The 20919-nt window shown below is 41.8% G+C and overlaps 2 protein-coding genes across 7 annotated transcripts in view; both read right to left on the reverse strand.

The window, feature by feature from the left end:
- zcchc14 (zinc finger, CCHC domain containing 14) overlaps nucleotides 1–9763 on the reverse strand; it is a 32276-nt gene extending 22513 nt beyond the window's left edge. For 4 of the 5 annotated variants that reach the window (XM_019894236.1, XM_019894234.1, XM_019894235.1 and 1 more), the window contains exon 1: nucleotides 8643–9407. In XM_019894236.1, coding sequence (XP_019749795.1) covers nucleotides 8643–9137 — 495 coding nt within the window. In that variant the 5' untranslated portion in view covers nucleotides 9138–9407. Of the gene's footprint in view, nucleotides 1–8642; nucleotides 9408–9655 lie in introns of those variants that run through there. The other variant, XM_019894233.1, reaches the window with a different exon arrangement.
- Nucleotides 9764–13919: 4156 nt separating this feature from the next.
- Nucleotides 13920–20919, reverse strand: part of jph3b (junctophilin 3b) — a 50096-nt gene continuing 43096 nt past the window's right edge. The window contains exons 6-7 of one of the 2 annotated variants that reach the window (XR_002171016.1): nucleotides 16533–16886; nucleotides 13920–16193 (exon numbers count right to left, since the gene is read on the reverse strand). Coding sequence is in view for 1 of the 2 variants with exons in the window: in XM_019894255.1 (XP_019749814.1) it covers nucleotides 16806–16886 (81 nt within the window). In the remaining variant the exon portion in view is untranslated. Of the gene's footprint in view, nucleotides 16887–20919 lie in introns of both variants that reach the window. The other variant, XM_019894255.1, reaches the window with a different exon arrangement.

Raw genomic sequence — 20919 nt, forward strand, 5'->3', positions numbered from 1 at the left:
CACACACACACACACACACACACACACACACACACACACACACACACACACACACACACTGAAGCAAACCACAGAGGGTTGATTTCAGCAACGAGAAATGTGCTGAGCTGCACTAAGTCGGAGCCAAGGGCAACAAAACACTAAATACAAATGCTCTACTCTGAGCCAGGGTACTTTCCCTTCGCTGCTTGCTCATGTTTAAACATTTTTGCTGCTCTTAGGTTTGGGAAAGATAGAGAGATCAGGGGGAACAAAATGTCCGCGATTTAAATCTTGAATTTAAATCTACGGAACGCACTCCCACATCTGAAACGGGTCTCTTCCAAATGTGGATAAAAAAATCCAGAGCATATCAGATATCTGTTAAAGCAACTGCAGTGTAAAGGGACAGATCAGATGTACCCCTTCACTGTTGGCTCAACCTCATCAAAATACATCGACAGGTGACGTATACACACCTGCTTCTGCCCAAACAATGCAAAGAAAACACGTTAAAAAAAACACTTTAAAGGGTAGTTTGCCGTTAAAAAACAACAACACTTCTCTTTCAGCTATGTTAAGACTGTCTGGATGATATGACAGTTGAATATTATTAAAATATGGAACAATCATCCCTCTCAGGCCCCTCTGTATGTCTCTCTATTTTTTTTTTTTTAACTTGTAGTTGTTATTTTTAAAAGACACCACGCCTTGACAATAATACCCTATCCGAGACAGTAGAGACAGAAGGCGTGACCGAAGGGCGTTGTCAATCATTTGCCGTGCACACGCAGGCACACGCCGTAGCCTCATGGGACACCCAACAGTTTCCTTGGCTGGATTATTTACCTAAGGTTAGTGACAAAAGTGAAAAAGAAGTAAATGGACAGCTCTTAAGAAGAAGAAAAAAAAAGAAGCAAAGTGAACAACACAACACTGCATCATGAATAAGTCATGCTCGCAAAGTAACAGACGTGGCTCAGAATGGCTTGTTTACCATGCGTGTTCTTGTACAGTGCACATCTTGTGCACGTTCACGTTAGTGAGGGGCTTGGCTTTGGACAAAGACTCACTGGGGAGGAGAGGGGCAGTGAAGTGGGGCAACATTCAAAACAATCTAGTAGTTTGAAAACAGCAAATGACTCCCTCTTTAAATCTAAACAGCAAAAGCAGACCTTATGCTCTATGTATAGTACATCTCGTGGAGTGCCGATAATTCAAGGAAAGGATGGAAAGCCATTCTTGTAATACGGTCGCGTCAGTGGGGTAGAGAGCCGACACGGGCCAACTAAATAGTAGTACTTCCATGCTGTCTCGACTAGGTGTGTTTGTAAAGATACTTACGTGTAATATATAATTACCGTCATTTTGGATTTGTCACCGGAAATGCACATGTACATCGGAGTGGTACATTGGGCATATGTTTAAACGTGCATTTCAGAACAAAAAGGCGAGCAGAGAAATCTTGAATTACTCTATGATTATCTTTGTTGTCAGTACCAACGCTGTAAAACTGGCAACTTAAAAGCAATGTAAAGTCGATTTGTATACCTGCAAGACTGTAACAACCCCTTCATTCACAGATGGCGTTGTCTAGTGCAGGGGTGTCAAACTCATTTTTGTCGCGGGCCAAGTTGTAGTTATGGTTTCCCTTGGAGGGCCGTTATGAATTTTATGAAAGCAAATAAATGTTTAATTCCCTCCACATATTACATACAGAGCGCACAACAAATTGATGAATAACTAGTTTTAAAATCTGAAGTCAAGAATAATGACTGTTATTGTGGATTACATATGACAATTTGAAATTTTGGTTCAGACTTTAGCAAGCATCGTGGAACTTGACATGTTTGATTTGCTTTCGCGGGACACATAAAATGATGTGACGGGCCAGATCTGGCCCCCGGGCCTTGACTTTGACACCCGCGGTCTAGTGTACGTGTATAGATTAGCATTTGGTCAACTATATTGGGGTCACATGCCAGAGTATGAGAGATGATCAAGCGTCAGATGAATTTCAACATCTGAGACAATCCCAGCTGACTTCAGGGGTACACCCTGAACCAGTTGCCAGCCAATCGCAGGGCACACATAGCCAAACAACCATTCACACTAACAATCACACCTTGAGACAATATAGCATTTGAACAGTCATTAATTAAACCTACGTGAGTATTAATCAAGCTAACGGTTGCCCTACTTCCTACCTCCTGCCAGCAGGTGCAGGGCGAATGACAGAGTTGAGCGGCACACACAGGCAAGGAGGCCGCACTTGCGTCAGGAAGTGAGCAGCCAGAGGGAAACAACGAGGTCGGGCCAGGTAAGGACACAGTGTGCTGGGTAAAGGGGCGCTGCAGCTGAGTGTAAGACAGAGCCACTTGATCACCACCTGGGCCTGCTCCTTGAACCTCAACGCCCGCTCCTCCATAGCTCACCTGAAATATCCAAGATATACATGAACTGAATGAAACAAAACTTGTCTACTATTTACTCAGTCCTCTGCTGCCTTTTGCAACGTTGAATGAGCAGAGACGTATTTCCATCATCTGAACCACTATGTCAAGTGCTGCCTCAGAGAACTGTTGAACAATATTTTATAATGGAATTGTCTTGAAGTATCGTACAAGCCAAGCTGCTCTCCTTTGTGTGCATATTGAAAGCAGGGACAGTGCTGTGTTGCACCAGTGCAACCTGCAGCAGGCACACCTGCACCCCAGTTGTATTCGGAAGCAATTAATATAACTGTGAAACCAAATGATTAATGTGTTATGACAATCAACCCTATCAGGCAAACCCAGACCATTGAGTGTTCTGTTGACAGCCAGGTGAAACTACAGTGGCTGGCGAATGTATTCAGCCCTCTTGAACTTTTTGACCTTTTGCCACATCTCCGGCTTCAAACAAATACACTACTCACAAAAAGTTAAGGATATTTGGCTTTCAGGTGAATTTTTAGGATGAGCCTAAACTGCATTCAAACCTTTCCAGGTGAACTTAATGTGACCTTCTCTAAGCTTTTGAATGCAACTGAGTGCAACTGTTAAATGTTTCAGTAATTTTTGCATAAGTTGCTGTTCTCAAACGAGCAGCTTATTTGCAAAATTCCCAACAGAGGTTTGACCCTTGAATCGACCAATAAATGTCCTGGTTTAATTAGAGCTGGTGTTTAAACAGTCGTCCTCATCATGCTGTTCACATTTTGACATCATGAGTCCAAGACGAAACCTAACAATGGATCAACAGTACCTTGCCATTGTGATGAAAGTGGCCACTGACCTTGGCGTGCCACAGCAGGTTGCAACAGAGATACCGAAAGACTGGAAGAGTCACAAAAAGATGTAGAAGTGGACGTCCTTTTGCCACATCCCATGCTGATGACCGCTACATTGTGAACAATGCCCTGATAAAGAGATGAATGCCTCTCAACTCCAGGAACGTTTAAGGGAGGTAAGGGGCAGCCAAGTGTCATGTCAGACCATTCAAAACCATTTACATCAGCGTGGCCCGCAAGGGACGAGGGATGAGTGGGCCTCAGTGCTGTTCTCTGATTAAAGTCAATTCACGTTGATCACAAATGATGGCCACCAACGATGTTGGAGACGTCAAGGATAGCGCTACGCATTAGCCACTGTTGTCACCGGATGAGCTTTTGGTGATGCTGGTGTTACAGTGTGGGCAGGTTTGTCCAGTCAGAACAGAACTTTTTGACAAGCCCGGACTACCTGAATAACATTATTATTCCAGTGATTATGCCCCTACATGAACAACACGGGCCTAATTTCATCAACATGGACGATAACGCTCCAGCTCATTGAGCTCGCATCACCAGGGAACGGCTGTTGGAGACTGGGGTAACTCAAATGAGATGGCCTGCACGTTCTCCACACCTGAATCCTATTGAAAACCTGTTGCATCAGCTGAGTCCCCATGTAGAAGCTCGAAACTCTGCACCCCAGAACCTGAAAGACATGAGGGCTGCCCTTCAAGAAGAGTGGGATGCAATGCCTCAGCAGACAATAAGTCAACTTGTGAACAGAGATGTTGTTGTCAAGCTGTAATTGATGCTCAAGGGACATGACGAGGTACTAAGACGTTGACATTTTTTTGTTGTGGTGTTCCCACCTCTGTTGTTTCAATGAATTGTTTGAGAAATCAGCAGTGCATCCTTCTACTTAAATGTCCTACTTTCACGATATGATGTCACTGGAGCGTGAACTGTTTACATTTTCCATAAAACCTGAAAGCCAAATATCCCTAACTTTTTGTGAGTAGTGTACTGTATATAAAATTGGGGGCAAGCGAATGAGGCATCTTCAAAAATAGCTTCACTTTTACCTATCCAATACGGCAGCAGTGTCAACGCACTCAATAAGGCGTCTTTGTTTATGTATCGTAAATACATGTTGACTACTGACGAGGAGTGCTAAGTGAATATATCCAAATATATGGAGCAAAATAAGTGCTGTCTGTGGGCTATTAATAATAATCAGGCCCCACCATGCATTTCATGTGCCCACTTAAGGCTGGGCTCTAGCGATGGGTCTGTACCAGACCACTGCAAACTCAAGACCCTCTAAACTTTCAGCTAACACAAGGAGAGCACTGATCAGAGATGCAGAGATCCACAGCTAATGTGGGGAAATGTGTCCATAGGACAACAATTAGTCAGTCACACACACTGCACAATTCTAGCCTTTATGGAAGAGTGGCAAGAAGAAAGCCATTTGTCAAAGACAATACAAAAAAATCCTGTTTGAAGTTTGCCACATCTCCTGGGGGACACAACAAACATGGAAGAAGGTGCTCTCGTCAGATGAGACCCAAATTGCAAAACGTTATGTCTTGCGTAAAAGTAACCCTGCACATCATTCTGAACACACCATTCCCACTGTCAAACATGGTGGTGACAGCATCATGGTCTGGGGCTCATTTTCAATAGCATGGACAGGGAGGATAGACTTGATGGGAAGATGGATTGATGATACAACAGGGCTAGTATGGAAGAAAATCTGTTGGAGTCTGCAAAAGACTTGAGACTGTGACAGAATTCACCTTCGAACAAAAGAATGATCCTAAACATGAAGCAAAATCTCCAATGGAATGGTTCAAAAGTAAACATATCCAGGTGTTAGAATAGCCAAGTCAAAGTCCAGACCTGAATCCAATTGAAATCCGTGGAAGGATTTGAAAACTGCTGTTCACAAATGCTCTCCGTCTAATCGACCCGAGCTGGGGCTGTTTTGCAAAGGAAGAATGGGCAAATTGAGATGTGCAAAATACAAAAAAAGGTCCTTCTACAAAGTATTAACTCTTAAGATCCAGAATAATCCGGATGGGAGTGGAGCTCAAAAATGTAGAATAGGATAAAATTTGGGACAAAAATGTTTATTGATAAAAGGTGCAAGACCAACGGAAAGTACAAATGAGATTGATGGTACAACGAACCAGGATAAAACGAGAAAAAACAAAAGTGCTTGTAAAAGGCAAGGAATAAGATCAATGTTAGGCGTAGAAAAAAAAAGTAGTGTGTTTCCGGTAACCCGACCGACTGAGAATTTCTACGTCGAAAAACAACTTCACGGTCGGCATTTTTTTCAAACAACCCTCTACATTTTTGTGTAGAGGGTTTACATCGGTGCAAACTCTCACGATATTCACGTTGAGCGCGTGCATTGTTTGCCCTGTTGTCTGTCAACAACATTGAAACATGGCGGCGGCCGCGATCTCCGACGCCAGTTTAAACCGCGTTTTCTGTGTTACAGTCGCGTGCTCGCACCGTAATGTTAAGAAAATAGCATCCATTGATGTATCGAAAAAATTCAGCGAACTATTTCATGAACACCATGGGAGTAGTAAAAACCGAGGGCGCAGGAGGACGGCGGCGGAGGCGGCGGCGCGCCCCGGCCCCCCGAGTCCGGAGCGGGGAGAAAACTAAATAGGTGGCAGCAGCGCCGGCCGCGGCGCGGCGGGTTCAATGTCTTCTTGTTTTATGTTTTATGGTTATTTTGTTTAAATTTTTGATGGAAAAAAAGATTAAAAAAAAAAAAAAACTTTGTCCGACCTACCGACCCTATGCTGAAATTTCATGTTACCGGAAACACACTATCTTTTTTGTTTGGCCTAATTTGCTTGTCGCCTGATTGTTCGACCTCAGAGCTTCAACTATCCTAACGTATCTAATTCATACATTTTAGCATGATTAATTTTGGCTCCAGGTAGCATGGTGGACTAGTCATAAGCATGTCTGCCTTGCAGTTCTCATGCAAACTCCAGCCTTCCCAGGTGGAGTTTGCATGTTATCTTCGTGCCCACTTGGGTTTTCCCGCATTTCAAAATCATGCATGTTATCTTACTCGAAGACTCTACATTGGCCATTGGTGTGAACGTGAGTGTGGCTGCTTCTTTATCGACATGCGTCCTGCGATTGGCTGGCGACGAGTCCCAGGTGTACACCGCCTCTTACCAAAATCCCGCTAATGCAGACAAGTGGGAGTTCAAAAAATGAATTCAATTATTAGGAACGCTTTCCACTTCACCTCTGCTTTTGCACAAAAACCTTAGTGCTGTCAGTCAAAGGAGCAGCTTTCACCTACACACATATCATTTACACGCTCGAGGTCTGCTGTGCTAACAGGTGGGCTGTCATTGACTTGAACAAACCTGTAATTTGGCATTCAAGACACCATGTGAGTCTTGCATGATAATGTGTAATACAATTCCTCGGACTGGTTTCATAAACTCTAAGGACTTTGGGTTACCCTTTGTTTCCTCTAAGAAGCTGAACCCTTCACTGGTTTAGTTTGTCTTATTGAGTGCCGTGATATTGGCATGCCTTATATTATCTGTGTTTCTCATATTGGAATGCTTTCACGTGTGGTGGTCAAAGTATGGTAAAATCAAATACAGTGTAAACAGTATGCAGTCCTACTCTATCGATCCATCAATCCATCCATTTTCTACAGTGCTTATGCTCATAAGGGTCGTGGTTGAGCTGGAGCCTACAGTGCTGTGAAAAAGGATTTGCCCCCACCTGATTTTTATTTGTTTATTTTTTGCACATCTATCACACACAAAGGTTTCAAATCATCAAATCAATTTCAGTACGGCATGGGGAGAACATGCAAACTCCACACAGGAAAGCCAGAGCCAGAATCTGCACTTTGAGACCGGCGTGCAAATCAGTATGACAGTGAAACAAAATATTGTATCATCGTCTCATCATATTATTCAACGTACCTGGACACAACAAATTGATGGGTTACTAGTTTTAAAATCAGAAGTTAAGAATAATAGTTTGCTCAATAATTGTGCAAGTTACGGTACAAAGGGGAATATATAAAACATGCAAAATCTCAACATTACTTATTACTGGTGATAATCTGAAATTGTGTGTGGGGTTGCCTGTGTCCTGTGTGGGTTTTCTCCGGGTGTTCCGGTTTCCTCCCACATTCAAAAAACATGCACGGCAGGCTGATTGAACACTCCAAATTGTCCCTAGGTGTGAGTGTGGATGGTTGTTCGTCTCTGCGTGCCCTGCAATTGGCTGGCAACCGGTTCAGGGTGTCCCCCGCCTACTGCCCGAAGACAACTGGGATATGCTCATGCACACCCCGCAACCCTTGTGAGGAGAAGCGGATCAGAAGATGGATGGACAGATGGATGTTGGTATGGGTGAAGCAATTTATTTTTCTCTATCAGGTTTTGAAACAATATGGGACCCAGTAGATGTATTTACCGATTGTTTCATTTTGCTCTTGTTTATATTTGGACAATGTAACTTTTTGGTCTTGTTCAAACAAAACACAAGCAGTCTCAGTTAAGTCAGCGGTTTGGTTTTTTTTCTTCAAAAATTGGTAACATTGACTAATATGCAATCTTGTCATGGTTCATGATGATTTTAACCAATTGCTCGTTTTTTGTTTGTTTTATTTTTTTATTTTTTCCTTTTCAATTATTTGGGTGTTAAGTTGTTCGAGATGAAACCTACACAAGTGAAAGCCCATTTGCCATTTTAAAGTTAAAACCTGTTGACTCCAAATGGCAAATTAAAAACTTAATATTAGTTCATTGGACTTTCAACTATAAGTTACAACATCGCAGAGATGTGAATTAGTTTAATAAGGTACATTTTCAAGTTCCGATAATCGACCAGTTCAGGGTGTAATCTGCCTTTTAACCGAAGTGATCTGGGATAGGCTCCAGCATGCCAGCAACCCTCATGAGGATAAGCGGTTTGGATGGATGGATGGATGGATGGATGGACGGATGGATGGATGGATGCTCTTATAATGTACAATAATTGTTTGTTAACTTTAATATGTTGATCCAACTGCTGACGAAAAAAGAAATCAACTTTCACAACTTCTAAAATAATATTGAAGTAGCTAGAACATTATCTTAATATTGACTTGATGAACTTAAACTTTTGAGTTGAGACAAAAATTGTCCTCGATTTGAGCTCACTTTTTTTTCAAGGCAGCTTTTGTACTTACTTTTACAAGTAGAACTAGACAGACGGATAGATAGATTTCATTTACTTTGAAACGGTCATGTGTTTCTATCTCATCTAATGCATTCCAGTTGTGTATTGTAGCTTTGTTACTTGGACAATATGGTCACTCCATAGAGACATGTGGCAAACAGATGTACACGTTGGCTCTCACCTGCAGGACGTCCTGTATCTGGCCGAGTTGCTGCCTCAGAACCCGTTTCTGGTGGAAGCTGAAAGCCGGGTGATTGGATGCCATGGTGAAAAGCAACAGAAACTGATCCTCGGTCCTTCCGTCGTTTAAGGCCAAGCCATAATTGTTAATCACCGTGTCTATATGCGTCAACGTTTGGTACAGGACTCCCGCCGCCTCCCGGTTGTCCGACCCGAGCAGGGCAAGGGACACCAGCAGCTTACTCCGCACCACCTCGTCTGTGATGTTGGTGAGTCCGGATAAATCGGTGGGGTTGTTAGCCTTGATCTCAGCATCCCGCAACGAATGGTAGTCCTTACGCGCCAAGTCCTCCAGGCAGGAGCCGAGGAAGCGAAGCTCGATGGGGACGCAGAGGTCCAGCAGGCCACACAGGAACTCGGCTCTCTGGGCAGAGGTGAGGGAAGAGAACCAGCGGTACACTCCTTCCCTCTGGACATGGGTCCGACTCTCCACCATACTCAATCATCCACTGACGGTGGGTCTGACGCTTAAAAAAACAAACAAAACAAAACAACTGGGAATGTATTTTCAATTGAGAGTAAGTCTATTAAAAGCAAAACGGTACACGCACCCACAAAATCAGAGGCACTGTGACACAAGTTATCCGGTTCTTTCTCGTGTCGCACTCCTATTATTTCTCTGCACAACTAAAGGGAAGGGGTCTGTAGTATTAAAAAATCTCCTTGTCGTTCCACTGCAAGTACAGTAATCTATTTTGTATTCAGGACAACCTCCGCCTGTTCCTCCTCCGCCGATCGGACCGCAGAACCACTGACAGCCGAAGAAACAAACAGCACGCACGACCAAGCTGGTGTTCTAAACAGTCACCGCCTTCTGCTGCCATTTAAGAAGTCACTATCATCCAACAGCCATTTGAGCAATAGTGACTCCAAGTCTATCGAAGTGAACGTTGAAAAAGCCAATACTGTAACTTGCATATCTGCTGCTGCGAAAAGTTGAGAAAGCAACGTTACCTTGTGAAACAACACCGCAAAAAGTACTTTATCGAAGGACAACTAAGAGCGGCTCCACTTTCTGAATTCCTGGTGTGTATCTTGTCGTTTTCTTCATCCTATCGCGGCTCAATGAATACTAAAGAAAATAACAGCTGGGCATAACTATCCAACTTTGGATGCAAGAAACGCCCACTTCGTCAAAATCTGCAGTTTGATTGGCTAGTCTGAAATCATGGGCGCTTTTTTGATTGGCCCAGTACTTGACGGAAAAGATCAGCTTTCCGTGCGCTCATACGTTGAACAGTCAAATCCTTTACGTGAAAAGTAAAATATGCATTCAATTACTTGTTTTTGCCTTAACTATGGTTGTTTGAGCTTGCTTTATTTATTCAATCATGATTAATTTTCAAGCGCAAAAATGTTGTATCATATGTCCGGAGCAAATACTGTCCAGTACACAGTATTCCTGTAACACGGGGCTTTGCTGTTAGGGGCGGGCCTAGTGATTGGCAGTATGACAAGATGACTAATTCATATTAAATGTTGGCTCAAGTGAGTCTGGGTGCGTGAGTCTGTATGCAGTGCCTGAGTTTTGGAGTCTGAACGATAGCTCTCGCCGTAACTCTTGATTGAACGTGCGTCCTGTTATCGCTCACGCATGGTAATAATGTGACTGTGTGACACACTTTACTTTTTATAACCCGATAGTGTATTTTTTTAAATGACTTATATGAATAAAGAATATATTTTTATAGTATTGCACTGACATCAAAAAAACTACACTTCACCAAACTAGCACACATTGTGCACAGTAGCGGTTCTAGATCAATTTCACTGAGGGGGCCTGGCTGGGGCCAGAGGTTTTGATAGAGGGGCACATTCAACCCAGGGCAAAAAAGACAAAGATTCGAAATCTTATTTGACTTTTTATTTTCATCAAACTTTTAAACCTTTGCAGACATAAGATTACAGTGACGATGAAAAACAGTACAATAATCACAGTAGTACTGAATTAAGTGCTGATAAAAGATTCATATAGGTGCAGATCTTGTGGAACAGTCTTAAGCTGTCCCTACTGTTACAGCAACTGTATTCTGTGATTTTGGTGATTTCTGGCAAACCGTCTGAAGTGATTCAAGATTCAGTGCTTTTGACCTCCTAGACTCAATGCAAAGTACACTAAGATTGCTTAATGTATCATCATTCATAGTGGACATGAGGTATGTTTTCCCATGATTTAATGTGGAAAAACTCTGTTCTGCATTGGCGGGTCTTCTTTACATTTGCTGATGTCTGTGGAAAAAGACAAACCGAATAGAACCGAACATAATTTTTGCATGGACACAGCATATACACTAACCTGCTACACTTACACTGTTTAGGCACTCAAAAACACATAATTGTCTCAAAAATGTATTCATGAATGCTATTTATTAATTGCATTGATTAATTTATTTATTCATTTATTGTATTCAGTAAATATAAATTAATACATTCTAAAGCCTGATCAGGGACTCAAATTGCAAACACACTGAAGCTAGATGTTTTACATGCATCCAATTGTCCCAATTTTAAAAGGCAATGTCTTATATATTTGTTGGACACTGGACTGTCTTGTTAAATGTTATTTATTCCTTTGTCGTGTATTTGCAAACCCCCCATAGAATTTATTTTGTAATTTCCTCACTTGATTTTCTATTCTGGTGGATTATTTTCGATTTTCTTTGTGTCATTGAAGTTATCGTAAATGTACGTTTTTCGGAGGCCGTCCTTGAACGTCTCTCGAGTCGAATGCCAGAAGAGAAGGCACGGAGACGGACGTGCCTGTATTGGTTGATATTGTGAAAAGCACAATACACTACACGTTCTAAAAACCAACACCACAGCTCTCCTTTTTCGGAGCTGCAACATATTGTTCCTGTTAAATAAACATAAAAAAATAAAAAGGGATATCTAAAAAAGTTACACACACACGCACGCGCACGCGCGCGTACACCCGCACACACATGCACTCAGGCAGTCTCAGTTTCCTCATTCTCAGGATCTTCATCTGTCTCTTCATTTTTAACTTTAAATTTTTAACAGTGAAGAGGAATTACACTTCAGCAACCCTACTGTTGCAGGCGTGCTTGGTTTTGTGCTGTGATCTTACATTGACAATGTAATATCACTCGTCGTCGTGGTAATCTTGGGACTGCTTCTCTGGGGCTGCTACTCATCTTCGCGCTTGTCTTTTTTCAGTGGTGCAGCTCACTAAAAGGTCCGACTAGAATGTTAAGCCAGGCACTTTGGTTCCACCTTTTGCGTCGGCGACTGGGCGCTACTGTATAGTCTACGTTCGGAGGGGGGGGACACAGGGGACTCCAGAATCAGTGCTACAGGGTCACTGGCCCCTGTTGGCCCCTCCCCAGAACCGCCACTGCATATAGAACATATCTTCCTTATTAGTCAAAACTCGGGCTATGTTTTTACTGCGACCAGGCTTGCAGTCTTACGACTCTTTGTTAGCCTTTGGGTGCAAAGAGGTCACAGTCTTCTATGGTGATCATACATCAACTGATTTCATTTTGTGAGGCAGTACTTTTCCAGACGAATATTACCTTTTTCTCAGAAGTAGAAGCTGCCTTTTTAGCCAACTGTTACTGCTGACCAAGACGTCAAAATAATTTATTTGTGTTAATAAGTTAAGAGCATTTTTAAATAAGAATTGTCTTATTGTGATGATATGCAGAACAGGGTCGCATGAGGTGGAGTGAGACATTCAATCAGGCTAACTATTTTATAAAAATGTGAAAATTAGAAGGACATACTTTTGCTCTCTCCATTCTTTTGAAAACTATTTGAAGATGTATGCTCTACGACTGACTAGCGACCAGTTGTGGGTGTAGCCCGCCTTCTGCCCGAAGTCAGCTGGGATAGGCTCCAGCAACGCCCCCCCTGTTCAGAATAAGCGTGTTGAACATACAATAGATGGATGTTTGATGATGTCAAGTACAATATATCATGTGATTCACTGCTTTCCTCTTCTACCATGCTAAAAACATTACAGGAACAGAGTTGTGGGCAAACAAAGATGGCCCTTGACCAAGGAAGTACAATACAGTACTGTATGTTGTTTCTCCTTATCGTTAGGTCGTGGTGCTGTAATTTGAATTTGACACCAGCAGATGGAAGCAAATCGTTACGCTTGACGCACCACTACTTGGCCATTCGTTTTGATGAAAATGACACCCTAGAAGACAGTTAAATTGCCAGATCAAGTTTTGTTGTATTTGTTGTTTAATCTGCTAATTAAACTTTTCCTCTTCTGTTTTTGCTGGTCTTTCCAGTCATGCACAGCGCCTAGCTCTTGGGGTGAACCCACATCTCCATCAGGAAGAATGATAGCATCGGTTGTTATCGTAAGCAGAGACTTCCCTCCAAAATAGGCACATCCCTGTGTTTCTCCTGCACGGATGCTGCATTCACACTCAGGGCGAAATCACAAGTACCAATAGTCGTTTTTATTTTAAACACTTTAATTTCTCCACATGAAACAAAACCAAAACAGAGTAATTCCCAGAAATAAAGAAAACGGGGGAAGGAAAGGAAGACAGAACGATTGAAACTATAGAGAGAGCTTGGCATGCTGTAACATGCTGCAGTGTAACAGGTGCATCGTCACCAAGCTGATGACGACAGAACCTTTATTAGTATACGACCCAACTGAATGAAAATAATGTGATCTGCCTCCTGGTTTTAACACATGACGGATGGGGAGAAATGACAGAAATGAGAAAACAACTGAGATGATGTAATTCGGAAAAAACAGCAGCAGCTCATTATCCCCTGAAAGAGTTGCGGGTCGCAAGTGGCAAAGACATCTTATCCCATCACATGAATGGAGGATGCACACACGTTTGTTCAGACATTGCCATGAACTTTCATGAAAAGCGCACTTGCAAACAAGTACAGATGCTGATCTGCCAGAGGGATTTTAGAAACAAATCTGCTGCACTCAGTCAGGAAAGTTCGTGATTGCTATTAGAGTACACTCATGAACTTTGGTCTGTCATTGAATCTTATGATTCTGGTGAAACATTAAAAATACAACCGTTGAATCTGGTCATCGTTGCTTTGTACAACAATTTAACCACATTACGGTTATGTGCAAATATATTGAAATTTATAGTGGTTTATTCTAGCCTGCTTGGAATATTATCAAGATCTGTTCAGCCCGATAACACTGTGTAATATGTAAAGAAGATGCATTTTGACTCAGATGTCATATGCATTGTTTTTTTATGCAATAGATTTCCTGCACAGTCACTGAACAAATCAAACAAAGCTATGGAATTACAAAGTAGTACACATGCATTAATTAATATTTGACCCCATGAAACCTTGACGGGAATTAACAGAAATGAGCAAATACTCGAGAGTCTTTTTTTTTTTAATTGCTTTTCAATGCACTAAGACCATTGATTTGACTGGAACTTGCGTTTTAGTGCTGATGTCGTGCTATGCAGAATAATGCTGCCCAATGGAGATGCCTTACTCCTTGTGTACAGTATATAGCTCCATTTTCCACAGCTGTTCTTGAACTCACAAACTACTTCGCGAAAGGGGCTGCACTTTCACTGCTTGCAGCCAAGAGGTACATGGAATTTTACTTTTGTTCAACAAGCGATTCATCAATCTTAAGTTCCACTCAGTCGATAGAATTCTTAACGACCACTTATTTGATTACTATGCCAATACAGTACCGTCTAGAAAAGTCAGACATTTGTTGACGTACTTTAGCAGACATCTTGCTGGTTTACCTTAAAATATTTTTGCTGCTTTCTTCAGACCCGCTTGTGAGAGATACACCACTCACAAAAAGTTAAGCGACATTGGACTTTCAGATGACATTTCATAATGAACCCAAGAGGCACTATAACTTAATTTGACCTTCTCTCAACATTTGAATGGACCTGCCCAACTGCTCGTTGTTTTATTGCTTTTTGCACATCCCGCTGTTCGATAACAAGGACCCGAAAGGCAAAATTCACAACAGTTTATGGAGCCATTTATCGACAATACATTTTCATGGACGGCCACTGTTATGCCTTTCTGTGACTCTTCCAGTAGCTCTGTATTTCTGTTGAAACCCGCTGTCTATGTGTGTTGATAGTCACAGCTCCCTGGACTTCGGATAATTAACACTTACTGTAAATGCTGACCCTTTTCCGATTTCATAAGTTTTCATCAGCAGTTCTGATCACAGCAGTGTGTATAGCAGATGCAAACGCTAACTTCGCCCTTAGCCTACTACACAATGCCATTAGCTCCCAAGTCAATATATACCCAGAGGCAGTACACAGTCGCAGGAGATTTCAGTCATGTGGATGTAATAGTAGCGTTCCCCAGACTCTATCTACATTTAAAGTGTGCTGCACATGGTTAAAAAAAAAAAAAAAAAAAAAAAACAAACGAAATATAGTCTACATGAACATATAACGGATAAAAAGTTTGATACCATCAAATCACTTGAGCCAATCAAGCCACAGCAGAGGAAAAAGGCATGCAGACCAGTTCATAGATTTATTTTGAATGAGGCCAACTGAGGTCTGAATCTTGAGGTTGGGAGACAGCCACAGCCATGGCCCTCCTATAGTGTGTTACTGTAATGTTGGAGTCAGGCGGAATACTCATACCTTCAAAAGGAAGCCAAGTTTTTTGGGGTCTCCAAACAAGCGTGTGTGTAAAATATCCCATTAGAGGTCTCGCAATGCTGAGGTACCGTTCATCAATTGTTAGATCCTATGATGTCAAAATGGGAACAGCATGTTAGAGAGGTCGGTTTAAATAGTAATTCTAATTGAAACAGGAAACGTATGGGTAGATTCTTTGATCAAATAACCGTTCGTCAATTTTGCCATTCAGCTTCTTGCTGGAGATCAGCAAGTTGTGCAAAGAGTACCAAAAAAATGAGCAGTTCGCCATGTGCATTCAAAATTTTAAAGAAGGTGAAATTAAATTAATCTTTGAAGGTTCCAGTGCATATTAGGTTCATTCAGAAGTTGAATTATTGTGTATATTGCTGCGTGGTGACTGAAACTTGTTAAATCAGATTGATGCTGTATGGTCACATTGATAATGGTATACACTTGAATATTGTCTCTAAAAAGCCTCTGCCAGTTGTACAGCAGGTTTTAGGCTGTGCCAATGAGGGTCTGTCCTGAACTACCACCAACTCAGAGGAAGTACAGTTCAATGACTGGCGTGTATGGAGGTGGAAAAGAGTAGGAGGGAAAGACTAGAGAGAGCATCACTGCCTGCAAACATTGGTTTGCGGGATGTGGATGAGTTGAGAGCATGTCCTCATGAGACGTTCTCTCTCTGCTCATTGCAAACATACAATGGCTTTGTGGAGGCACACCATAGTCATGCACTTTACTCACACACAGATGACGCCGACTGAAAGAGTGGGATGGGAAACGAGCTGAGAGTGTGTGTGAGAGGTGACACAGACAGGCAGCCTCCAAGATTGTATCTGGGTGGTGCTGTAATTCAGTCCCTGCATTTGTCTTTCCTGACAGAGATGAAAGAAATACATCAGTAAGAACATTTGGGCAGACGGAAGAAGCAAAAAGTAGGAGTCATCTAGAGTGAAGTGAAGGGCTTACAAAAGAAATAATATGTCCATCAACATATTATACATGAGAGAAAGTGTTCATAAAGAAAGATGACAAATCAGTTGTAAACTATGATTTGAAGATGAAAAAGGTATAGATTTTGTCTCCAGACAGTGGAAGCAGGCATTACTTGCTATAACGCCATGGCCTGAGAATCAGACCAATTTCAGTCAATATGTGAACGACTCAAGCTCACTTTAGTCCAGTTTTCAGACTGAATTATGCAGCCCATTTACCAAGGCCGTTGTCCCCTTCTTACATCCACGTCGTTGGGCTCTGCACTGCAGTGTTGCCTTCATGGTAGCTGGATTCAGATTGTAACACACTCGCAAATTAGCCACCTTCAACCCAAATATTTGGGGCCAAAATGGATTATAGCCCTCCACGTTCTCTTCAGGTGCTTGCAGTCATTTTCCAAGGAACACAAATTTGACAGCAGATCCCTCTTCATAGCTATCGAAGTTTATAGTTGTAGCATGTCTAGGCTCATTCCGAAAACAATGCTATTCTTAAATAAAAAAGTGGATAAACAAAATAGCCACTCCAATGTTGAGAAGAACCACCATGGCAACCAGGATAACGCTGTAGGCCTGCAAGGGAAACAAATAAAAAGGGTTAATAAGGACACAAAAACCACAAAAATTCATATGTATGTAACCTACTTACTACTAAAAATAAAGACATTATTCAACTGAAAGGAGGAGTAGAATAATCAAAACTGTATCTCCAGGGCACATTTTCATGTGCATCAATCAAATTACACACGTCAGTAGAACAATAATTTGAGCTCTGTGTTAGAAACCCTCACTACTTGGCGCTTAAATGTCTGAATGACTTCAATAACACACAGGGCTCTATTTTCGGACATGTGGACAGAGGGAGAGTACTTAGACATGGCCTCGCCGCATATGATATTTTGGTGGCAGAATTTGTTGAAACTTTACTCCTGCTGGAACTGTTGTCTGAGTTCTGGCGCAGGCAGTCGAACGCGATTTTGGTGAATTTGATCGGGGCACACGAAGACAGATTCTGAATGACATAATCGTAGAAATCACTTAATTGAGCGCATTTTTACTCCTTTCATCTATCATATATATTTTAAAAGCCATGGTGCATCTATGAAGGATGGGGGTGGAGGAAGCGTGGTCACACACGGCCATAAATGATTGAGGTAAAAGTTGGTCTCCATGTCATTTCACAGATCTGTGCTCTCCTTAGCCAAAATTCCCTCATCCGCCCATGGAGCAGTCTGATTGCAGTTCCTTTTAAATGTACCGGTACTTTGCGCCCCTCGAATTGCTACAGGACTCAAGCAAATTAGCAGAACACCGGAAGACAGATCGCTGTTGATGATGGCCAAGACAGATTTACCGATACTTGGGAGAACCTCCTTAAAGACATGAGGAAGAACAGAGTCATCAGGGGAGTCGAATGGCTTCGTCTGACAAACCACATCCCATAAAAACTTCAAAGAAATAGAATGTAACAGCGCCAGACAATGGACGTGGACAGAGGGGGTCACATGTGGTGTTTGAAATGAGAGCCTTAGCATAGTAACATTATCCATGAAAACCTGCAGGAATCTATCAGTCAAAAATGCTGCCGGATGACTAACACTACATTGGTGTGTGAGTGTGTCTATGTGTGTGTCCTGCAGTCTGGATTAGTGATTCTGTGTGACAGTTCGACAGACCTCAACAGTATTAAAAGTCAAAACATGCAACTCTTCTTTCAAATGAATCAGCCACGCTAGAATATCGGATTCTGAATATGAGTACCTACAGTATCTGGCTCACATATATATCCGTGTTGGCCCAATTGGTGAGTGCATGGGAAGCCCCAGTCAATGGCTTGACATCACATCCGTTTCTACTTTGCATTAAAATTAACTAGGGTCATTGCCTGTGAGCTGTTTGGCTAATACCGGACTAGACACTAAGATAGGAGCACCAGATCCTTGTCAAACTTTCCACCATTGCTCCGTTTCCTAAAAATGCATTTGAATGCAGAGCAGCAATTGAAATCATATGGCGGGCAGGCGGATGATGCAGTTTCATGGTTGCAATTGCATTTGGCAGAAAACAAAGAATGAGGTTAACGACAAAAACACATTATTGAATAATATTAATACTAAATCAATCTGACATAAGATGCAAGTGCAGGTAAATTAATGGTGTGGGCCGAGATATGGGGTGAAAGAATTATTGGACCCCTTTTTGTTGAGTTTTGTGCATTAAGATTTCTCTCACACATGAAGCATGAATAGATTTTTAACATCCTGATTAAATTATGGTAAATTTCCAGTTTACTTTTTTGCAAGATGGAGCTCCATCTCATGATTCACGTACAGTACATGTGGAGTTAGAGCAGCAGTTTTCAGATACTTGGACTGGCTGGTGTGGTCCTGTGGAATGGCCTCCCAGATCCCTTGATCTCACCCCACTTGATTTTGATCTTTTGGGGCGTTTGAAGACCATCGGTTATCAGCAAAAGATACAAAACATAAATCATCTCAAGGGATGTATCACCATCTCATATTATATCAATACACATATATACTGTCAGGTCATCAAGCAATGAGCAAAGTCAGTGATGAGTGTGTGATGAGTCATGGAACTTTGACTAGTACCTGGAGACCAAATCCAAATCTGACGGAGCTTAGGGTGAAGAAAGCAAGAAAGTCAATGTCCAACGTGAAAGTCATGCCGAATGCACTGCAAGTACCGATCGGAAGCAGCATGAACAAAACATTGTTGCAAATGAACGTGATAATGAGGTTTGTGCTGATGAACCCTATAATAGGCTTATCCCAGATCTGTGGCACATAATCAAGCCACAGGTGGATAGAACCCATCTGACAGACTGCTTTTTCTAAGACCTACTCAGCAAGATAACTGTGCTACTCAGAAGCACAGCGAGTGGCAGATATAATACATAATATATTCAGAATGTCCAAGTGTCATTGTTACAAGGAATCGTATCATGTTGAAGGCCTCACATCAAATATCATCAATTCATGAGCTTGATTATTTGTCATTTTAGTTACGGTTGCTGACACTTAAGATATGGTGTGAACTGATCCATTTGTAACATCTATTTTTTTAAGATATAAGGTGTGTCAATTTGAATAATTTCACAGGAAGGACGGAGCCGGAATCAAACCGTGCACTTCTGCACCATGAGGCGGACATGCTAACCAGTCAACCACCGTGCCGCCCTTGCCTGCAATTATTTACATTGTTAAGTGGTGTTCAATACTGAAATATGCTGAATATATAATCATCAGATTCAAAATGTATATACATTATTTCTGGTGCCAATCTGTTCTGCAAAGTGTGTAAATGAGTGAACAAAAGGCTTTAACTGTGCACTTTGAAGGTTGTCACTTTTTGAGTTGAGTGAAGATCATATACTGTAGATAATTGTGAAGTCCTTTATAGGTGAACTTGACTTATTCTAGTCATTGCACAAAGAGTATGAGAGTAGCCAGTGCGTTTCAGCGTTCTGCATCTATTGGCCGCTGTGGAAGCAAGGCATAAGCTGTTCCCTAGCAACAGAGCGCTAGTTAACCAATAGCGGGGCATCTGAGAAGCCCTACTTTGCCAATCTGTTGTTACTAAGGTGCAGAGAGGACCAGTGGGCTCAAATCCAAATCTGACGGAGCTTAGGGTGAAGAAAGCAAGAAAGTCAATGTCCAACGTGAAAGTCATGCCGAATGCACTGCAAGTACCGATCGGAAGCAGCATGAACAAAACATTGTTGCAAATGAACGTGATAATGAGGTTTGTGCTGATGAACCCTATAATAGGCTTATCCCAGATCTGTGGCACATAATCAAGCCACAGGTGGATAGAACCCATCTGACAGACTGCTTTTTCTAAGACCTACTCAGCAAGATAACTGTGCTACTCAGAAGCACAGCGAGTGGCAGATATAATACATAATATATTCAGAATGTCCAAGTGTCATTGTTACAAGGAATCGTATCATGTTGAAGGCCTCACATCAAATATCATCAATTCATGAGCTTGATTATTTGTCATTTTAGTTACGGTTGCTGACACTTAAGATATGGTGTGAACTGATCCATTTGTAACATCTATTTTTTTAAGATATAAGGTGTGTCAATTTGAATAATTTCACAGGAAGGACGGAGCCGGAATCAAACCGTGCACTTCTGCACCATGAGGCGGACATGCTAACCAGTCAACCACCGTGCCGCCCTTGCCTGCAATTATTTACATTGTTAAGTGGTGTTCAATACTGAAATATGCTGAATATATAATCATCAGATTCAAAATGTATATACATTATTTCTGGTGCCAATCTGTTCTGCAAAGTGTGTAAATGAGTGAACAAAAGGCTTTAACTGTGCACTTTGAAGGTTGTCACTTTTTGAGTTGAGTGAAGATCATATACTGTAGATAATTGTGAAGTCCTTTATAGGTGAACTTGACTTATTCTAGTCATTGCACAAAGAGTATGAGAGTAGCCAGTGCGTTTCAGCGTTCTGCATCTATTTATTTATCTCAGTGTGACGATAACTGTATACTGTGAACCTGTCTGACACAAAACCCGCTTAGTTCGCCGCAGCTGCAAACACACATCCCATGTCAACCCCCC

Source organism: Hippocampus comes, unplaced genomic scaffold (genome assembly GCF_001891065.2).
Source record: "Hippocampus comes isolate QL1 unplaced genomic scaffold, H_comes_QL1_v1.1 scaffold104, whole genome shotgun sequence".
Taxonomy (NCBI): domain Eukaryota; kingdom Metazoa; phylum Chordata; class Actinopteri; order Syngnathiformes; family Syngnathidae; genus Hippocampus; species Hippocampus comes.